The 15,787-nt window shown below is 46.0% G+C and overlaps 1 protein-coding gene across 14 annotated transcripts in view; it reads left to right on the top strand.

Moving 5' to 3' along the window:
- The first annotated feature begins 1,073 nt into the window (after positions 1-1,073).
- Positions 1,074-15,787, top strand: part of MTSS1 (MTSS I-BAR domain containing 1) — a 175,380-nt gene continuing 160,666 nt past the window's right edge. For 8 of the 14 annotated variants that reach the window (XM_045050018.1, XM_004000114.5, XM_011291453.4 and 5 more), the window contains exon 1: positions 11,282-11,410. In XM_045050018.1, coding sequence (XP_044905953.1) covers positions 11,339-11,410 — 72 coding nt within the window. In that variant the 5' untranslated portion in view covers positions 11,282-11,338. Of the gene's footprint in view, positions 1,304-5,974; positions 6,136-11,281; positions 11,411-15,787 lie in introns of those variants that run through there. The other 6 variants (XM_045050012.1, XM_045050016.1, XM_045050013.1 and 3 more) reach the window with 5 other exon arrangements.

The following is a 15,787-nucleotide window of genomic DNA, read 5'->3' as shown; positions in this document are numbered from 1 at the left end:
ATGCCTCAGTTTCTTCATCTGCAACTAGCATCCACCTCATGGGGTCAGCCAGAGGCTGACATGAGATGATACACATGAAGTGTGCAGAACAGAGCCTGTCATTCAGGTCAGGGTGTTTTAGTGGTGATGGTGGCTGCTATGGTTATTATTACTGCAGGCCAGAGGGGCTGAGAGGCCCAGCCTTGAGCAAGAAAGGACACCGAGAACTAGGAAGGAGAAAGACAGCTGTGCATTGGAAACACTCAGAAAGAGGATCGAGGGGCGCCTGCTGACTCAGTCGGAAGAGCATGCGATTCTTGATCTTGCGGTTGTGAGTTCCAGCCCCGCCTTGAGTGTAGATTGCTTAAAAATAAAATCTTAAAAAACAACAAAACAAACAAACAAAAAGAACGAATCTACTAATCTTAGATGTGCAGTCGGTGGCAGGGTCTAGGACCCACATCGCAACAGCCACTGCAAATATTTGAAGGAAGTGGTGTGTGTATGAATGAGCCATGTTCCATCTCTGATATATGCCCTGCAAATAAACGAAGACCAACCAAATGAGAAATGCAAAAAGCTATTTATATGCGATCATAAGAAAGTCGGTCGCTGTCACTTGCATTTTGGCAGAGACGGACAGGACAGGCAGGCAGAAAGTTGGGGAGCTTGGTTGTGGAAGGAACCCCCCCGCCCCCCCCCCCCCCCCCCAGCCTTAGGTATGCCCTGATTGGAGACTGTTGGGAAGCTGGAGGCGGGCGAACTAGGAGCAGGAAATCCTATTGGTTAGGAGTGCGCATGTAGCTCTCTCTGATTGGTCCCAAGTTGGAGGTGGAGGGGGGAAATACGGAAGGTATCCGTTATCAATCAAGTTCTAGACACTTGGGGCCAAGTTTTACAGAATTATTGTTTCGCTTCCTGGATTGCCACTAGAGATAGCAATCTGTCTTCTAGCAAATCTGACTTAGGGCAGACCGGCCACCTGGGTTGTTTATTGATAAGGGCAGGTAAAAGATGTGTTTCCTGGGCAGATTTTGGCTCAAGGTTTTATTTCTATTTTTTTATATGATCTGACCACTGCATATTCAGTCTCTCTTTGCATAGGCTTGGTGGTTCATAAGGATGTGTGGACCTCGTGCAGTAAATTCCATGAAGGCCCCACAGAAAGGAACACACTTCTTTAAAATATCGGAAAATAATGTCATGCTTCATGGGACTCAGATGTGTTTTGTGACCAGCCATCTTGCTTGGACTTCTGGGCCCCCAACGGCCAGATACTTCCAAGTGGTGTGCCCTTCTCTCTTGAGTAAGAGAGTCCAACAAGGTAATTTTAGCTGTGATGCTCGGGAGATGGTGCGGTTAAAAGAGATTTCAAATTAGAGTCCTGGGTCTTAGTGCCATTTCTGCCACTTCCTAGCCGGGTGGCTTTGGGAAGTCACGAGCACCAAGTCTGCTGCCACTTCTGGGACTCAGGTCCAGCTGAGAACTTTCAGAGCCGTCCCCCTACTCTCTCCCACCCCCACCTACCCCAACCCCACTCCCCCACCCCCTGCCACCCCACCTCCTCTCTGATACTCTGATACTGTGAGAGCCGCAACAATATTTGTGAAAATGCTTCATAAACCATGTGGAGTTATGCAAATCTAAGTGAATATTATCAAAATTATAGAAATGTTATTGTCTATCATGCATCCAGCACTTTAAGAAATCCATTAATGGGATTCTTTTTAAAAAATTTTTCTTTTTTCTTCCTGGCTTTGTTCTCAGCCAGGCCACTAGGTGAGGTCTTCAGAGTGGCACATCATTTTCGAGGGAGCTATTCAATGAATCATTTCCGTTATAACTACAATATCCCTTTGGATTGTGTGCTTCTGGAAAACCATCACAGCTGGAGGAGTGGCCCTAACTCCCTGCTTATCCTGCGAACAGATCAAATGGCCTGGGGGAGGGGAGGGGGGGAAGCCCGATTAATGGCCAAATGAATTAGTAGCAAGTTGGGAATAAAAAACAGAGAGCCAAATGGTTACCAATACAGTTTACCTTCCTTTACACAATGAGGTGGTCCAGTAATGCAGCTAAATGGGATTGCTACAGATGGAATCAAAATGGGGGAGATTGCTATTTAAAGGCCCCCTGGGGGGAAATTACTTGATAAAAGATCTTTCCATTTTCATGAATGAGTCCCCTGAGACAACTGCTTTTTCTAAATTAATCCAGTTTTCTAATTATTTTTATATATTACAATACATATTAAACTACAAGCAGAAACTATATTATGGAATTGAACATATAAATATATAGAGAATAGAGCTTACATAATATACATAATTTCTATAATAATAAGTTATTGAGACCCGGTGGCTAACATGTACGTAAATTGTGTGGCTATTTACATTCCTCCTCTGGGAGATGGTGTTGAAGGAAAGATGGTGCATTGATTATAGAACCTTAAGAAAATTCCCTGCGGGGGCGCCTGGGTGGCTCGCTCTGTTAAGTGTCTGACTGTTGGTATGGGCTCAGGTCATGCTCTTACGGTTCGTGGGTTTAAGCCCCACATTAGGCTCTGCACTGATGGTGTGGAGCCTGCTTGGAATTCTCTCTCTCTCAAAAAAATAAATAAACATTAACATATTTTTTTAATTTTAATTTTTTATTAATTTTAATTTATTTTTAAATAAATTTTACTTAAAAATTTTTTAATGTTTATTTTTTTGAGAGAGAGCGTGTGCGCAAGGGGGGGGGGGAGGGGCAGAGAGAGGGACACACAGAATCCAAAGCAGGCTCGAGGCTCTGAGCTGTCAGCACAGAGCCCGATGCGGGGCTCGAACCCACAGACCGAGAGACCTGAGCTGAATGAAGTTGGATGCCTAACCGACTGAGCCACCCAGGCGCCCCCCAAAATTCTTTTCGTTTAAAAAAAGAATTAAAGAACATTCACTGCAACAAAGGGAAAAGAATCCAACTCAGGAAAAAGATCTTATTTCAAATAAATAGCTATGACCAACAAGGGACTGGTTGTCATTTGAAGTATTAAGCTCCCTATCAGAAAAATTTAGATTATGGGGAACGACTATGGGGAAATCTGTTTTCATCTGATGATTGGGGTTGAATTTGTTCTAGCAAATACATCTCTATAGGAGGTGTGAGATGATGGGTAGGTCTCTCCTTCTTCAATATGTTTAGGTTAAAATAGACTTAGAGTAAAATAAATATAAACAACAAGTTTTGGGGGGAAGATGTGCCCCCGTTGCAGATGAGACAAGCTCATGGTTGTGCTTCCTTCTGCTTGTCTAGTGACAGACAAGGTGATAGGGAGAGTCTAGGAGTCCAAGGCAGTGGGGGAAGGGCATGAAGCATCATTTGGGAGGTGATTTTCTTCTTTTAATGTTTACTATTTATTTTTTGAGAGAGAGAGAGAGACAGAGCATGAGCAGGGGAGGGGCAGAAAGGGAGGGAGACACAGAATCCAAAGCAGGCTCCAGGCTGTCAGCAGCCCCGACACAGGGCTCGAACCCACAAACCAAGGTCATGGCCTGAGCCAAAGTCAGACGCTCAACCGACTGAGCCACGCAGGCACTCCAATTTTCTCCTTTCTCTGGGAATGCCTTCCTAAGTCACTGCCTGGAGCAAACAGCACCCATCTCTTCCCTCATCTCTTTTTCCAGCTGCTTCCAAAACATAAACATATATACACCCACAGAGACAGACATAAACACCTATATATGTAAAGCCAACAAAGGTTGAGAGTGAGCCTAAAGTCAGGCCTGAAGGTCAGCCACCATCACACGGAAGACACGGTACCAACCCTCTCATTTTACAAATGAGGAAAGTGAGGCCCAGAAGGGATCTCTGACTTCCCGGAGATCACACAGCTAGTCAAGCTCAGGTGGACAGGTGTTTTCTTCTCCTTCTCTCTTCTGATGGGCATCCTTGGGAAGATATTACATACCATCATTCCTGCCTTGGGGCCAGTGGCCCACGGGGTGTCGTGCTCATTAGTTAGGTAATGCCTGCCACCACCTTTGAAGCTACTGGATAGGATCACAGGTAAATATCATTACCCTCTGCAAATGAAACGTTTCCCTGCGCACAACCTGTTTTCACTTGTTGCCTGTGGCCGCTGGCCACTTGTGGCTGCAGAGATTGCTGCCGAGCTTCGGTTCACAAGCACTCATTTGCTCACGAGCTTCAGAAAATAGAAGGGCTGGGTCTGGGTCTTATTATTAAAAGCAAACAAACCCATTATTAAAAGTAAACAAGACAGAACTGCTTTGAAACAATTGATTAAATGTCTCCCGGCTCAGAGGCCGAAATTCACCGCTGTTACCCCAAACAAAGCCAGCAGTCTGGTTAAGAACCACACACACACACACACACACACACACACACACACCCCGTTTTGAGTGTCTGTTACAGCTCAGGCTCAGTAACTACATTATCTCTAATATTTAAGATTTGGAAGTAAGAATATTTTGCATTTTATCAATGGCATGGGCAGGTCAAGTAATTTGCTCATGGACACACCTGTCATATGGACACATGAGGATTTGAACTTAAATCTCTATGACTCCACAACAGTGCCCAATCTACCTTAGCGCATTAAAGACAGGTCTCTCTCTCCCATGCCCCTGTTTTTGCTGTTGATTTAAAGAAAAGCTCGAGACATAGGAGAAGGAAGCTTGCATCTGCCTTGTGGTGTTGCTGGAGAGAGGAAGCCCTGAGCCACCCCGATCAGTTAAATGTGCAAAGTGGGCACAGCAAAGACTGTAGATGTCTTTAGTATCTTGCCGCAACGCACTCTTAATTCCTGTGTCATTTTATATTCTCTGCTGTCCAAACAAACCAGAATTCAGCTTTGCAGGTGCAGAATCTCGGCCTTATCGGTGAATCTAGGGTTAATGAATTCTCAGTAATGACTATTGCTAGCCAAACTTATGAGTGACAGATGTTTAGACAGACTATTAATTGGCTACAGTAGAATTTTGTTTACCTGGAAGTCTTAATGCTAGAAACATCTCAACAATGGGATTGCTCTAAAACAAATTTTAAAATTTCTAAAATCATGCTATTGGAAGGATCAATAAACAATTTGCTGTGGGTGCAATGCTAGGTAACAGAGAAATTTACCATATAACCAATGACTAGTTGGGGATGATACAGCAGCCAAATCTTGATGCAGACAGATGGTAGCACTGTCATGAATAGATTGACATTGACTTCATCAGAGCTAATTCATGTTGTGAAAAACCTTACGAATTACATGGAATAAAAAACCATTTACTGGAAAATAGTCTGACAATTCCTCGAAAGGTTACAAACATTTTCTGTATGACCCAGCCATTCCATTCTAAGTATATACCCAAGAGAAGTGAAAACATATGTCAGCACAAAAACTCATACATGAATGCTTATAGCACTTTTATTCATAATGGTCAAAATAGAAACAATTCAAATGTTCACCAACGAATGAATGGATAAACAAGCGTGGTATATCCATACAATGCAATATTATTCAGCCACAAAAGGAATGAAGTCCAGAAATATGCTAGAATGGATGAACCTTGTAAATATTATGCTAAGTAAAAGAAGTCAGACGAGAAAGGCCAATGCATGATTTCATTTCTATGAAATGTCCAGAATAGGCAAATCTACTGAGACAGAACATCGATTAGTAGATGTCTAGGGCTGGGGATGGAGAGGTATGGGGAAGTGGGGAGTGACTGCTAACGGGTAAGGATTCGCTTCGGCGAAAATGTTCTAAAATTGGTTGTGATCGTGGTCACACAACTCTGTGAGTATACTAAAAATAACTGTAAAATGTTTACATAGGGAAATGTTGGTTTTTGCAGAATGTGTAATATTTTCCATTTTTAGGTAAACTCAGATGCCTCTGATTAATTAGATATAACTAGATGTTTTTCAGTTGCTTCACGTGGTATGTTAAAAGTAACGTTTGCTAGTAAGGCTTTTCACTCTTTTGCTTCTATATAACCAGAACTCATATCTTACCTACACAATGCCCCTTTTTTTTCATCGGTGCTCGTATGGAACAGAAAAGCTGAGCATGGGAAAAGGAAGAGATTGGATCCTGGACAATCTTCTGTAATTTGTGATGGGTGTATCTGCTCCCCTGCAAGCCCCATTCTCAATATCAAGGTAACTAATTTTGCTAAATGAGTAGGCGGCAGGCAGCTTGGGAGAATATCAACAGGGAGAAGGGAACCAGGCATTCCTGGGAAAAAAAAGTGTGACTTGGGATGGAGTAGACGCTCCAGAAATGTCTCAGGAATGGACAAAACCATCCCAATCCAGGACAGGGCAGGCACACTTTTCTGGTGACCTAGCACCATAACATCGGGCCTCTTGTCCTTGAACAGTCCCAGAGAAATGCAAATTCTTATACCTTTCCCCCTCTTTTACATCTTCCTCATGAACCAAACCCCGTTTGTGAGTGCCATGATCAGAAACCACAAACTGGCCTGCAGAGGAGATTTTTAAAAATTGGGAAATTTAAAAATATTTAGATTTTGGAGAACTTCACACCAGGATCCAAAGTGTCAGCCCCTCTGGAAGGACTGGAACATGTGGTGATTAAGGACACACATTCCCACTTGGCCTGGGAGTATGGAGCAGCTGGCTCTTGAGGGAGCACTTTGCTGACCAGGGCTCCAGTGTCCCTCCCCACCTCTTGTGAACTTACAATTGGCCTGCTTCACACAGGTATGCTGCCTGACCCCCATAGGCATGGGTTTGGGACCCTGCAGTTCCAGAACCTTACTTTGGCCTGGCTACCAATTGGTTCATGATGGTATACCTTCTTTCATTAGTTTCCTGCCTCAGTGACACATTCTGCACATTAAGGCTATATTATTTTGGGGTGTATCTCAGGCCACCATCTGCAAACACAGACAAACCATCTCTTAGGGTGAGTCATTGCAACAGATATGATTTGTTGATTCTTGCTGGTTTCATTTTTAAAATGGCCTTCAGTTTCTAAATTTGAGACACTTTTATATACTGCCAACTTCCCAATTTATCTAAGGGATTTAGTGGTTTGGGGCTCATAAAGCGTTCTGCTAATAGGTCATAAAAAGGAGCTTGAACTAAGTTTATTTCATAGATGAGCCATGGTAATGATCAATACATATTACTAGCTAACCTTTGTTGGATACTTACTGTGTGCCAAGTACTAGAGTAAATAATCCCATTTAGGCCTCGCATAGCCCTAGGAGTTCACACTTCCATTATCCATTTTACAGATGAAAAAACTGAGGCACAGAAGGCTGGGCAGCAAAGAAGTCAGAATTCAAACCTAGGCAGCCTGACTCTGAGCCTACCCTCTTCACCACCTTGCACAGCTACCTCTGGGCAAGGATCTCTTACAAGGGGTCAGAAGATTCACAAACAATGGCAACCCTCATAGCAACCCTGAGGCCTCCCCTCGGGGACATACATTAAGGATCTCATGAGGAGCCTTTAAAAAAATTTTTTTTAATGTTTATTTATTTTTGAGAGAGACAGAATGTGAGTGGGTTAGGGGCAGAGAGAGAGGGAGATGCAGAATCCAAAGCAGGCTCCAGGCTCAGTCCAGAGTCCGGTGCAGGGCTAGAACTCACGAGCTGTGAGATCGTGACCTAAGCTGAGGTCTGACACTCAACCTACTGAGCCACCCAGGCGCCCCTCATGAGGGGCCTTTAAAGCATATGGAGACATGGAGGAAATACCATAAAGGATAAACATTTGGGAGATCCAAGGAAGGGTAAGTGTGGAGATCTCTGCACTATTCTTGCTTATTTCTGTATGTCTGAAATGTATCAAAGTAAAAAAAAATTTAAAAAAAATGTATTGGAATAATATTAATTGACCTGGAGAGATTTCTATAGGAATTGTTGATGGTAAGTGGTGTTAATAACCTCTTAGAGGTAAGAGGTAACACCAAGTGTTAATAACAAGATCCAGAAAAGTGTGTGTGATGTGATCCTATTTGGGTGAAGCAAATAAGGACAAAATATGAACACACACACACATGCACACACACACATATGCCTATGTATCCTTATATGAGGATGGAATAAAATATGTATACTACATTTAAAAAAAATCTGGAGCCCAGTCCCCAGAGATTCTACTTTAATTGTTTAGGGGTAGGACCTGAGCATGGGTATCTTTCAAAGTTCCTTAGATCAAGGTTCTCAAATTTGCTGCACATTAGAATCATTTGGGAACTTTTAAAAAGCCCAGATGAATTAAATTGGGCTCCCTGGTTGTGGAACCCAGGCACAGGTGTTTTAAAGTCCCCCCAGGGGATTCCAGTTGCCAAGTCTGAGGACCAGGCAGGGCTCCCAGTACACCCAGGGCTGAGAATCACTTCTTGGAGGGAAGGAAACTCACGTGTGTAGCATGACTACATGATAGGCATTTGATATCTATTTCGATCCTGGGAATAGGCCACAAGTTAGGAACCCACAAGGAAATAGAGGCTGGCTTCAGAGATCAAATAGCCTGCCAGAGGTTACAGAGCTAGGAGATGGTGGTAAGCATCCTGACCCACCACCATCTACTGGGCGGAGCAGGGTGACGGGAACCGCTTTGAGAAATCTTCATTGCCTCTCAATCTCTCCTTTCGAAGGCCACAAGATTTGAAATTCCTTTAGTAGAGCTTCATTCCTCTGGGTTCCTCCTCCTAGGAGCTATTTAAAAAATAATAATAATAAAGCAAATACTCCTGGGAGAAACTGCATGTTAATCAGCTCTTGATGTCAGCCCAGTGAGTGCTAGGTGTTTCAAAGGGAGGAGAGAGTTTGAGGGAGGCTCAAACACGGGGAAAGAATGCAATGTAGGGGGTGCAACTCTGATGTTGCCCCTTTCCTGTTCAAAATCTCTCCTTCACTAGACTTACCTCATCTTGTGTAATTGAGACTTCATGCCCATTGGTTAGCAACTCTCCATTACCGCCTTCCCTCAACCACGGCACCTGGCAACCATTCAACGAGTTTGAGTATGTTAGCTAGTACTTAATATGAATAGAATCATGCAGCATTTGTCCTGTAATTGGTTTATTTCACTTATCACAATGTCCTCAAGTTGCATCCATGTTGTCACCTATGCAGGATTTCCTTCAGGGCTAAATAATATCCCGTTGTATGGACATACCACATTCTCTGTATCCATTCATCCATTATGGACATTTAGGTTGTTCCCACATCTTGGCTATTATGAATAAATTACATCTGTTAGTGAGATTTATTGAGCGCTTATTTACTATATGCTAGAAACTACTTTAAATGTTTTACATATATTAGTGCACGTGAAAGTCCCAACAGCCCTATTAAGTCTTTATCCCCACTCACAGATGAGGAAAATGAAGCCGTTAAATTGGCCCAAGGTCATACAGTTAGTAGGTTGTAAACTGGAGGTTGAACCCAGGCAATCAGGCTCTATAAACAGTGACCTGATCACTATAATACCAATAGTATTAAAAAATCATTATAATGGTAATGATTGAGAGCAAACTGTGTATCATGTACTGTTATTGGCAAGGTGAAGATGTGACCAAGGCATCCAAATCACCATGGGGGCAGGACCCAGCAGACTTGTCTAAAAGATTGGTTAATTCCAGAAGTAACACTCCTCCTTATGATTTTTGGGAGAGGGGCGGAGAAGGGGAGTTGGGATTAAGAGTTGGGCAAGGTGGCCCAGGGGAAAATTATCTTCTGCAGCTGTGATATGCCCCTCCATGTATTTGACTCATGCCGTTTTTCAAAGCCAGAACTTTAGCTATTATTAGTGAGTCTGACACAAGTCTACAGCATTTTACATGTAATTTCTTTGGTCTCCTCGCCAGTATTTTCCTTTTGTACTTTGTGCTTCACAAAGTCAGCTCAAAGGTCAAGGGAGCAGTGAAGAGTTAGGTGCTTATGTTTTAAGGTCTTTTAAAAGCCTTTCATTTGATTCTCCCTTCTTGCCTATTTGGTGTTAAGCTATGCAGTTAGGCCGTAGAGCTATGAAAATGAACCACCGGCCTGCAAATCAACTTAGGCACATTTGTGTTTTCCAGGTTAAATCTCCCAACAGGGCTCTCTGCAGTTATTACCAACAGCCAATCCCCTCAGTGGGCCTGAAAAAAAAAAAAAAAACCCCGTCCAAATCAGGGGCAGTCAACAATCCCCATAAATCGAAGCACAGTATACATTTATTTTACAATGGCAAATCAATCTGCTTTGCCAGCATCCTGCAACTTTTATTGAACTGGGCTTCCCGCCATAGGATACGCCCCCAAACTCTCGGTAATTACATATTTGTTAATTACAAATTAATTACAAATTACGATTGCTGTTTGCAATCGTGACTGGCGCTGCAGTCCTGATAGCACAAAACGGGCCTCTTCTCCGAAGGCTGCAGTAGCAGCCACAGCAGTTTTCCCGCCCTACTGAGCGCACACTACAATATGCTGGGCACTGCGCTAAGCGTGTCACCCTGCAAGTCCCCAGGGAGCGGCGGTGCACCCTCCGTTCCCGGCGCTCGCAGCCATTGTGGGGTGGGCGTTCGCTCAGCAGCGTGCTGACACGCCCTCTCCGTGCTCCGACCCGCGGCCAGGGCAGGAGGGGGTGCTCCGTGCGTGCTCGGGGGAAGAAGCGGCTCCCGCGGGGGTGGGTTAGTCGCTGCACAGCCCGCCGGTTCCCCTCCGCTGCGGGCGCCCCACGCGCCTCCCGGCCACGCGCTCCTAGCCCCGCCCGCGTGCGGCGGACGCACGGCCGCGAGCGCGCGCCCTCCCCGCGCCCCCGCGGCGGACGCACGGCCACGAGCGCGCGTGCGCCCCTCCGAACGTCCCCGGGAGCCGCGCCAGAGCGAGCGCTGGGGCCGGGCGCGCAGGAGTGAAAAGGAGGCGGCGGCCGCGGCTGCGAGCAACAGATCCGGGAGCCGCGAGCAGACGCGTTCTGCTGTTGGTCGATTTTTTGTTTTTAACTTCAAAAATATTATTAAATTAGAAAATCTTGGATTTTTAAATGGCGCTGGCCCCGGGTCAGCGGGCGGTTTTCTTTGCTTCAAGATGGGCTTTGCCGTTTCCGTCGTGGGCACCAGTGGTGGCCTGATTGTCAGTCTTCTCCGGGCATTTTTAAGGCAAGGAGCCGAGCGCTGCATGTAGGCGAATCACGCTGCAGCGCGGTTTGGCTTTTAAAATTATTATTTGGGGCAGTGAACAGCCGATCTCGGGCACTTCGCCCTCTTTGCAGAAGAGGCTGCGAGTCGGAGGTGGGTCGCTCGGAGGGTGGAATTGTTCGCGGGTGAGCGAGCCCCGGCCCCGCGCACAGTCCAGGCGGCCCCGAGTGTGTGTCCTCACCCTGCCGGCGCCGGGAAAATGGAGGCTGTGATTGAGAAGGAATGCAGCGCGCTCGGAGGCCTCTTCCAGACCATCATCAGCGACATGAAGGTAGGACGCCGGGGGCGCGGCTGCGGTGCGGGCGGCCGCGCAGTGACCTCGCCGCGGAGCTTCGCCTCCGCCCCGGGCCGTCCGCCCGGCCCTTGCTTACGCGGTGGCCGCCGGCCACCTGCGGGAGCGCTCTGGCCGGGTGTCACCTGCTCACCCGCGGCGCCGCTCCGGGCACTGCTGGGTCACCGAGCTGGGCGGCTTCGCTGGGGGTGTCTGATGCCCCCTGCCCTCTCCACGCTTATTGTCCCAGGGGGCGGTAACATCTCGTTTCCCTGGGGGCGCAGGGCCCCGGCCCCAAGTTTTCCATTGTCTGTCGCTGGACCCAGCGTCTGCGACCCGCGGAGGCTGGGTGCCTGGGCAGACACCTGATTCCCCCGAGTACGGGGTGGGGGCACCTGGTGCGGTGGTGGGGAGGGATATAGGGGCTCTGCCCGGCCGCGGGAACTAGCCCCCACCCCCCACCCGCGTCCCCGGCCGGATAGGTTTGCCTCTCCCTCTTGGGTTTTCAGGTTCACCCTGGTGTGTGTGTGGGGGGGGGGGTGCGGAATCTGAGCAAATTAGGTATTAATTAGGCTGTTCCATAGCTGGTGAGGGTATGCATGCCTTCCCTCAACCCTCCCCAGGGGCGCGAAGCAGAAGTTCCCAGAGTAGCCTTGCTGGGGACCTTCCTTCTGGCTGAGCCTCCTAGCCTGAAGGCAAGATTGGAGCCCCCTAAACAACTGTATTTTTACCCCCTCCGCCCCCCCCCCCCCCCAAACACAGACTCCCGGTTTTCTCTTGGAAGGATTGTGTAGATATTGTGTGTGTGTCTGTGTGTGTCGGTGTGCGCGCGCGCGGGCACGTGTGTGTGTATTGGGGGCGGGGAACAACACCCTGGCTTTTTCCTGCAAAGGGTGGGACTGGGGATAACCTGATCCTTGGATGTGGATTTTCTGGTGCATAGAGATAGACCAGGGCCCTGTGTTACTCATCCAAAGGAAATATAACCAGCCGTGCGAGCTGCCTGGAGGTGGGAATTGGGGGCGGTGGGGGGATTTTTTTTTTCTTGTGTATTTAGGGAGCTTCTCTTTGGCTCTGGCCCAGCCCCAGTTTGCCTCAACAGATCCGGGGAGGTGGTGTTTAATTAAAAGCTCGGCTTCCAAAACGAGTAGGCAGGTTTGGAAGGCTGTGCAGCCGGTGGGTGTGGACAGCCCCTCTTCAGCCGCTGCCTGGGCGTCTGGAGGAGCTTCTGTCTGATGAAGTGTAAGGTTTGGAGAGGGTTTGGCCCGGGAGATGGACTTTGCAAAGGAATGCTCAGCTGTCATGGCCTGCTTCCCCTTTTTAGAACCAACTGCCATCTCCTCAAGGGTGAACTTTCCCAAGGTGCCTCCATCACAGTCTTGTCCATCCTTCTACAGAGGCAGTTTTATTTTTTTTTTTTTGTTTGCTTGTTTCTGGGTTTTTGTTTTTGTCAGAAATTGACATTCATGTAGCATTATCTTTCCCGAGACCCTGCTTGTCCAGGAATGCCTTTAATCCAGCCACTTGGAATTAGGTGGATTATTCCCTGTTCAAAGACAGCCTCTTTCATTCCCTTGCCCTCAATCCACATGGATTTATTGAAGTGCTCTTTTGAGACAAAGATTGGTGTCCCTGCCTTGGACTCTGGGGGGAGGGGGGGTCTTGTTAACTTAAATTCTGTACGCCTTATAATCAAAGATTTAGTTTGAGGCACGTGTGTATTTTGATCACCAGGGGAAGAATTTGAGATGGGTTGGTAAAGCTGTGGGCGTTTTTTTTGGAGAAGAGAAATACATGTTTCCTAGTCCTTCAGTAGTAACAAGGACCCAGTGACCTAAAAGTTCTGCCCACTGCAGTCCCAGCGTGTTCACATCTTGAGTTTTTTTCTCTCTTTGTTCCTTAATACATAATCTGTCCAGTCTTGGTTCTTTGTATTTATTGGCTTCAACCCTGAGCCATTCAAAAGGTAGCTCACCACAGGATGGGCCCCCTGTTTTCCACCTGCCTCCCATGGCTGCCTTTAGCATTCTGGCCAGAGGGATTTGTGGGTGCTAAGGTGGCATGCTTTTCCCTCTGCAAGATTCCAGTTAAAAATAAAGATTGATTTAATGCCCCTTCGGGGCTGGATCTATAGTTTGTGGTTCCTGACTTTTTTCTCTTTGAATTTAGTAGGGTTTGTTCAGCATCCTGGGGGAAGGCATTTATTTTAAGGTTGTTTGTTTTGTTTTGGCAAAGATTGTAAAAGCAAGCCTGAGTTGAAGACTAAAACTTGCCTTGGGGTCTGCAGAATTCCAGACTTTTTGGGAGTAGAGATAAGGAAAAAGAGAGGAGTTGACTTATTTCCAAGATTGTTTATGCATAAGATAATTGTTGAATATTTTCATGGAGTTTTCTTCTTAAAAGACTTTATGGATAGGATGGGAGTGACATTTTAAAAAGGAATTAAAACATTTGGGCACATAGGATAAGCAACGTGTAGTATGCGTAATGCTTGAAGTCACCAGCAATTAAAGTCGGTCTTTCATACCTGAAAGCAGGTGGCTTTCTAATGACCTGTTTATCCTTGTTTTCCTCTTTTTTGAACTGCCATGATGGGTTTCTAATGTCTTTGGTCCCCTTTCTCTTTGCTTTGAAGGACAAGTGTATATGTTGGAAACCCATTTGGAATCCCATCTTGAGAAAATTTTTAGGTTATTTTCCCAGAAGGAATGTTACACTGGGGTGAGGAAAGGGTAAGGAATTTTTTTTTTTTTTTAAGCAGCATTTGATTCTCCAAAATGTACAGCAACACAGGAAGGGAGTCAATTTCCTCTTTGGAGGAGAGGAAAAAAACAACAACAACAACAAAAAATGGAATAATTTCAAGGCCTAACACCATATATCTTCTAAAACCAAAAAAAAAAAAACCCTCAAGACATTGAGAAGCTAGAGAGGAAACTTTCTCCTTTTTTCTAATGACCCTTCATCTGGCTCAATCCTCAGTGTTTTATCCTTTTCAGGGGAAGGGTGCGGAAGTAACCCTCACTCGTCTTCCATCGGGATCCAGCAGCAGCTGTTAAATAACTTATTGATTCCTTGACGAGAGGAAACCTTGTGTTTTTTTTTCCTCCTGTCTTCCACCCCACTGTGGAGGTGGTCACTAATGACGGTGGTGTGCAAAATCGCTTACTGGCTGCCTTTCTGCCCGTCCACATAAATCAAGTTGTCTGATGTGAGCTGGTCCCAAAGGAAAGGGGAGATGAGATTCATGTGGCTGGAGGCAAGGGCTTGTTGCTCATATATCTGGGGGAACTATAGCATGGAAGTGACTGTATGGAAGGCCAGTTGACTGGTTTCTGATGCTTGACAACATTTAGACATTAAAGAGGGCCTAGAATCTTTTTGTAGTTTCTAGCCAAATGCCAAGAAAAACAGGCTACGTACAACAAATAGCAGATATGAGCCATTACTTACATATCATACTTATTTATTGAGCTATACCTGACATTTGACATTATATTAGTTTAAGGTATACAACATAGGGATTTGATGCTGTGGTAGTTTAAAAAAAAAAAAAAAAAATATATATATATATATTTTTTTTTTTTTAATTTAGGTAATTGAACCAGCCATAGAATTTGGTGGTGTTTCGGGTGCTTTTAAGACCAGGAGATTGGCCAAACTCGAGGGCAGGTCACTTTGTGGCTATCTTGCTTCTTTTAATAATTAACTTGTGTGTGTGTGTGTGTGTGTGTGTGTGTGTGTGTGTGTGTGTGTTTTAAAGTTGGATCCTAAAACCAAATATTTTCCTCAGCTTTGTTGCTCAAGAATCAGTTTGTCGGGAGCTGAATTGGGCCTGGTGCAGGGAGAACTTTGTACTAGGTTCGAGAGTGTGTTGGGGGTTATGTAATGAGACTGGGGGGTGAAGAACACCCGACCACACCTTGAATTCCCTACCCTACGTCCCCCTGTGGACAGGGGTGTCCTGTTACCAGCACCTGCACCGAGCAGAATAGGGGCCTTGTTCAGTTCCTCTCCACTGCCCCCCACCTCTGTTTGTACCAGTATCCTCTCTCCGAGGTTCTGCCTTAAAATTAGAGCTGCTAAAGGAGCTTCTTGAATTCCATGGAAATCTTTTGTGGTTCGAAGGCATGACATGGTATTTTCCCTTACTTATCATAGATCAAGAATGCGGGTATTGGGTCCAGCACTGGATAATGATTTCAGGGTTGTTTTCCCCCCGCCCTGCCGCTTTGGCTTCAGGGTTCCTGTCAGACAAGAGGCTCCCTTCCTTGGTGTTTATCGAGGGCCTGCTATGTGGAAGGCCTTTTGCTGGGCAGCGAGGAGCCAGAGAGCCACTGAGGCAGGTCCTTGGAGAGCAGCTTGTCCTGTGGGTCA

This window comes from Felis catus, chromosome F2, assembly GCF_018350175.1.
Source record: "Felis catus isolate Fca126 chromosome F2, F.catus_Fca126_mat1.0, whole genome shotgun sequence".
NCBI lineage: Eukaryota > Metazoa > Chordata > Mammalia > Carnivora > Felidae > Felis > Felis catus.
The sequence above is the reverse complement of the archived record's forward strand: the minus strand, read 5'-3'. Positions and strand labels throughout refer to the sequence as shown.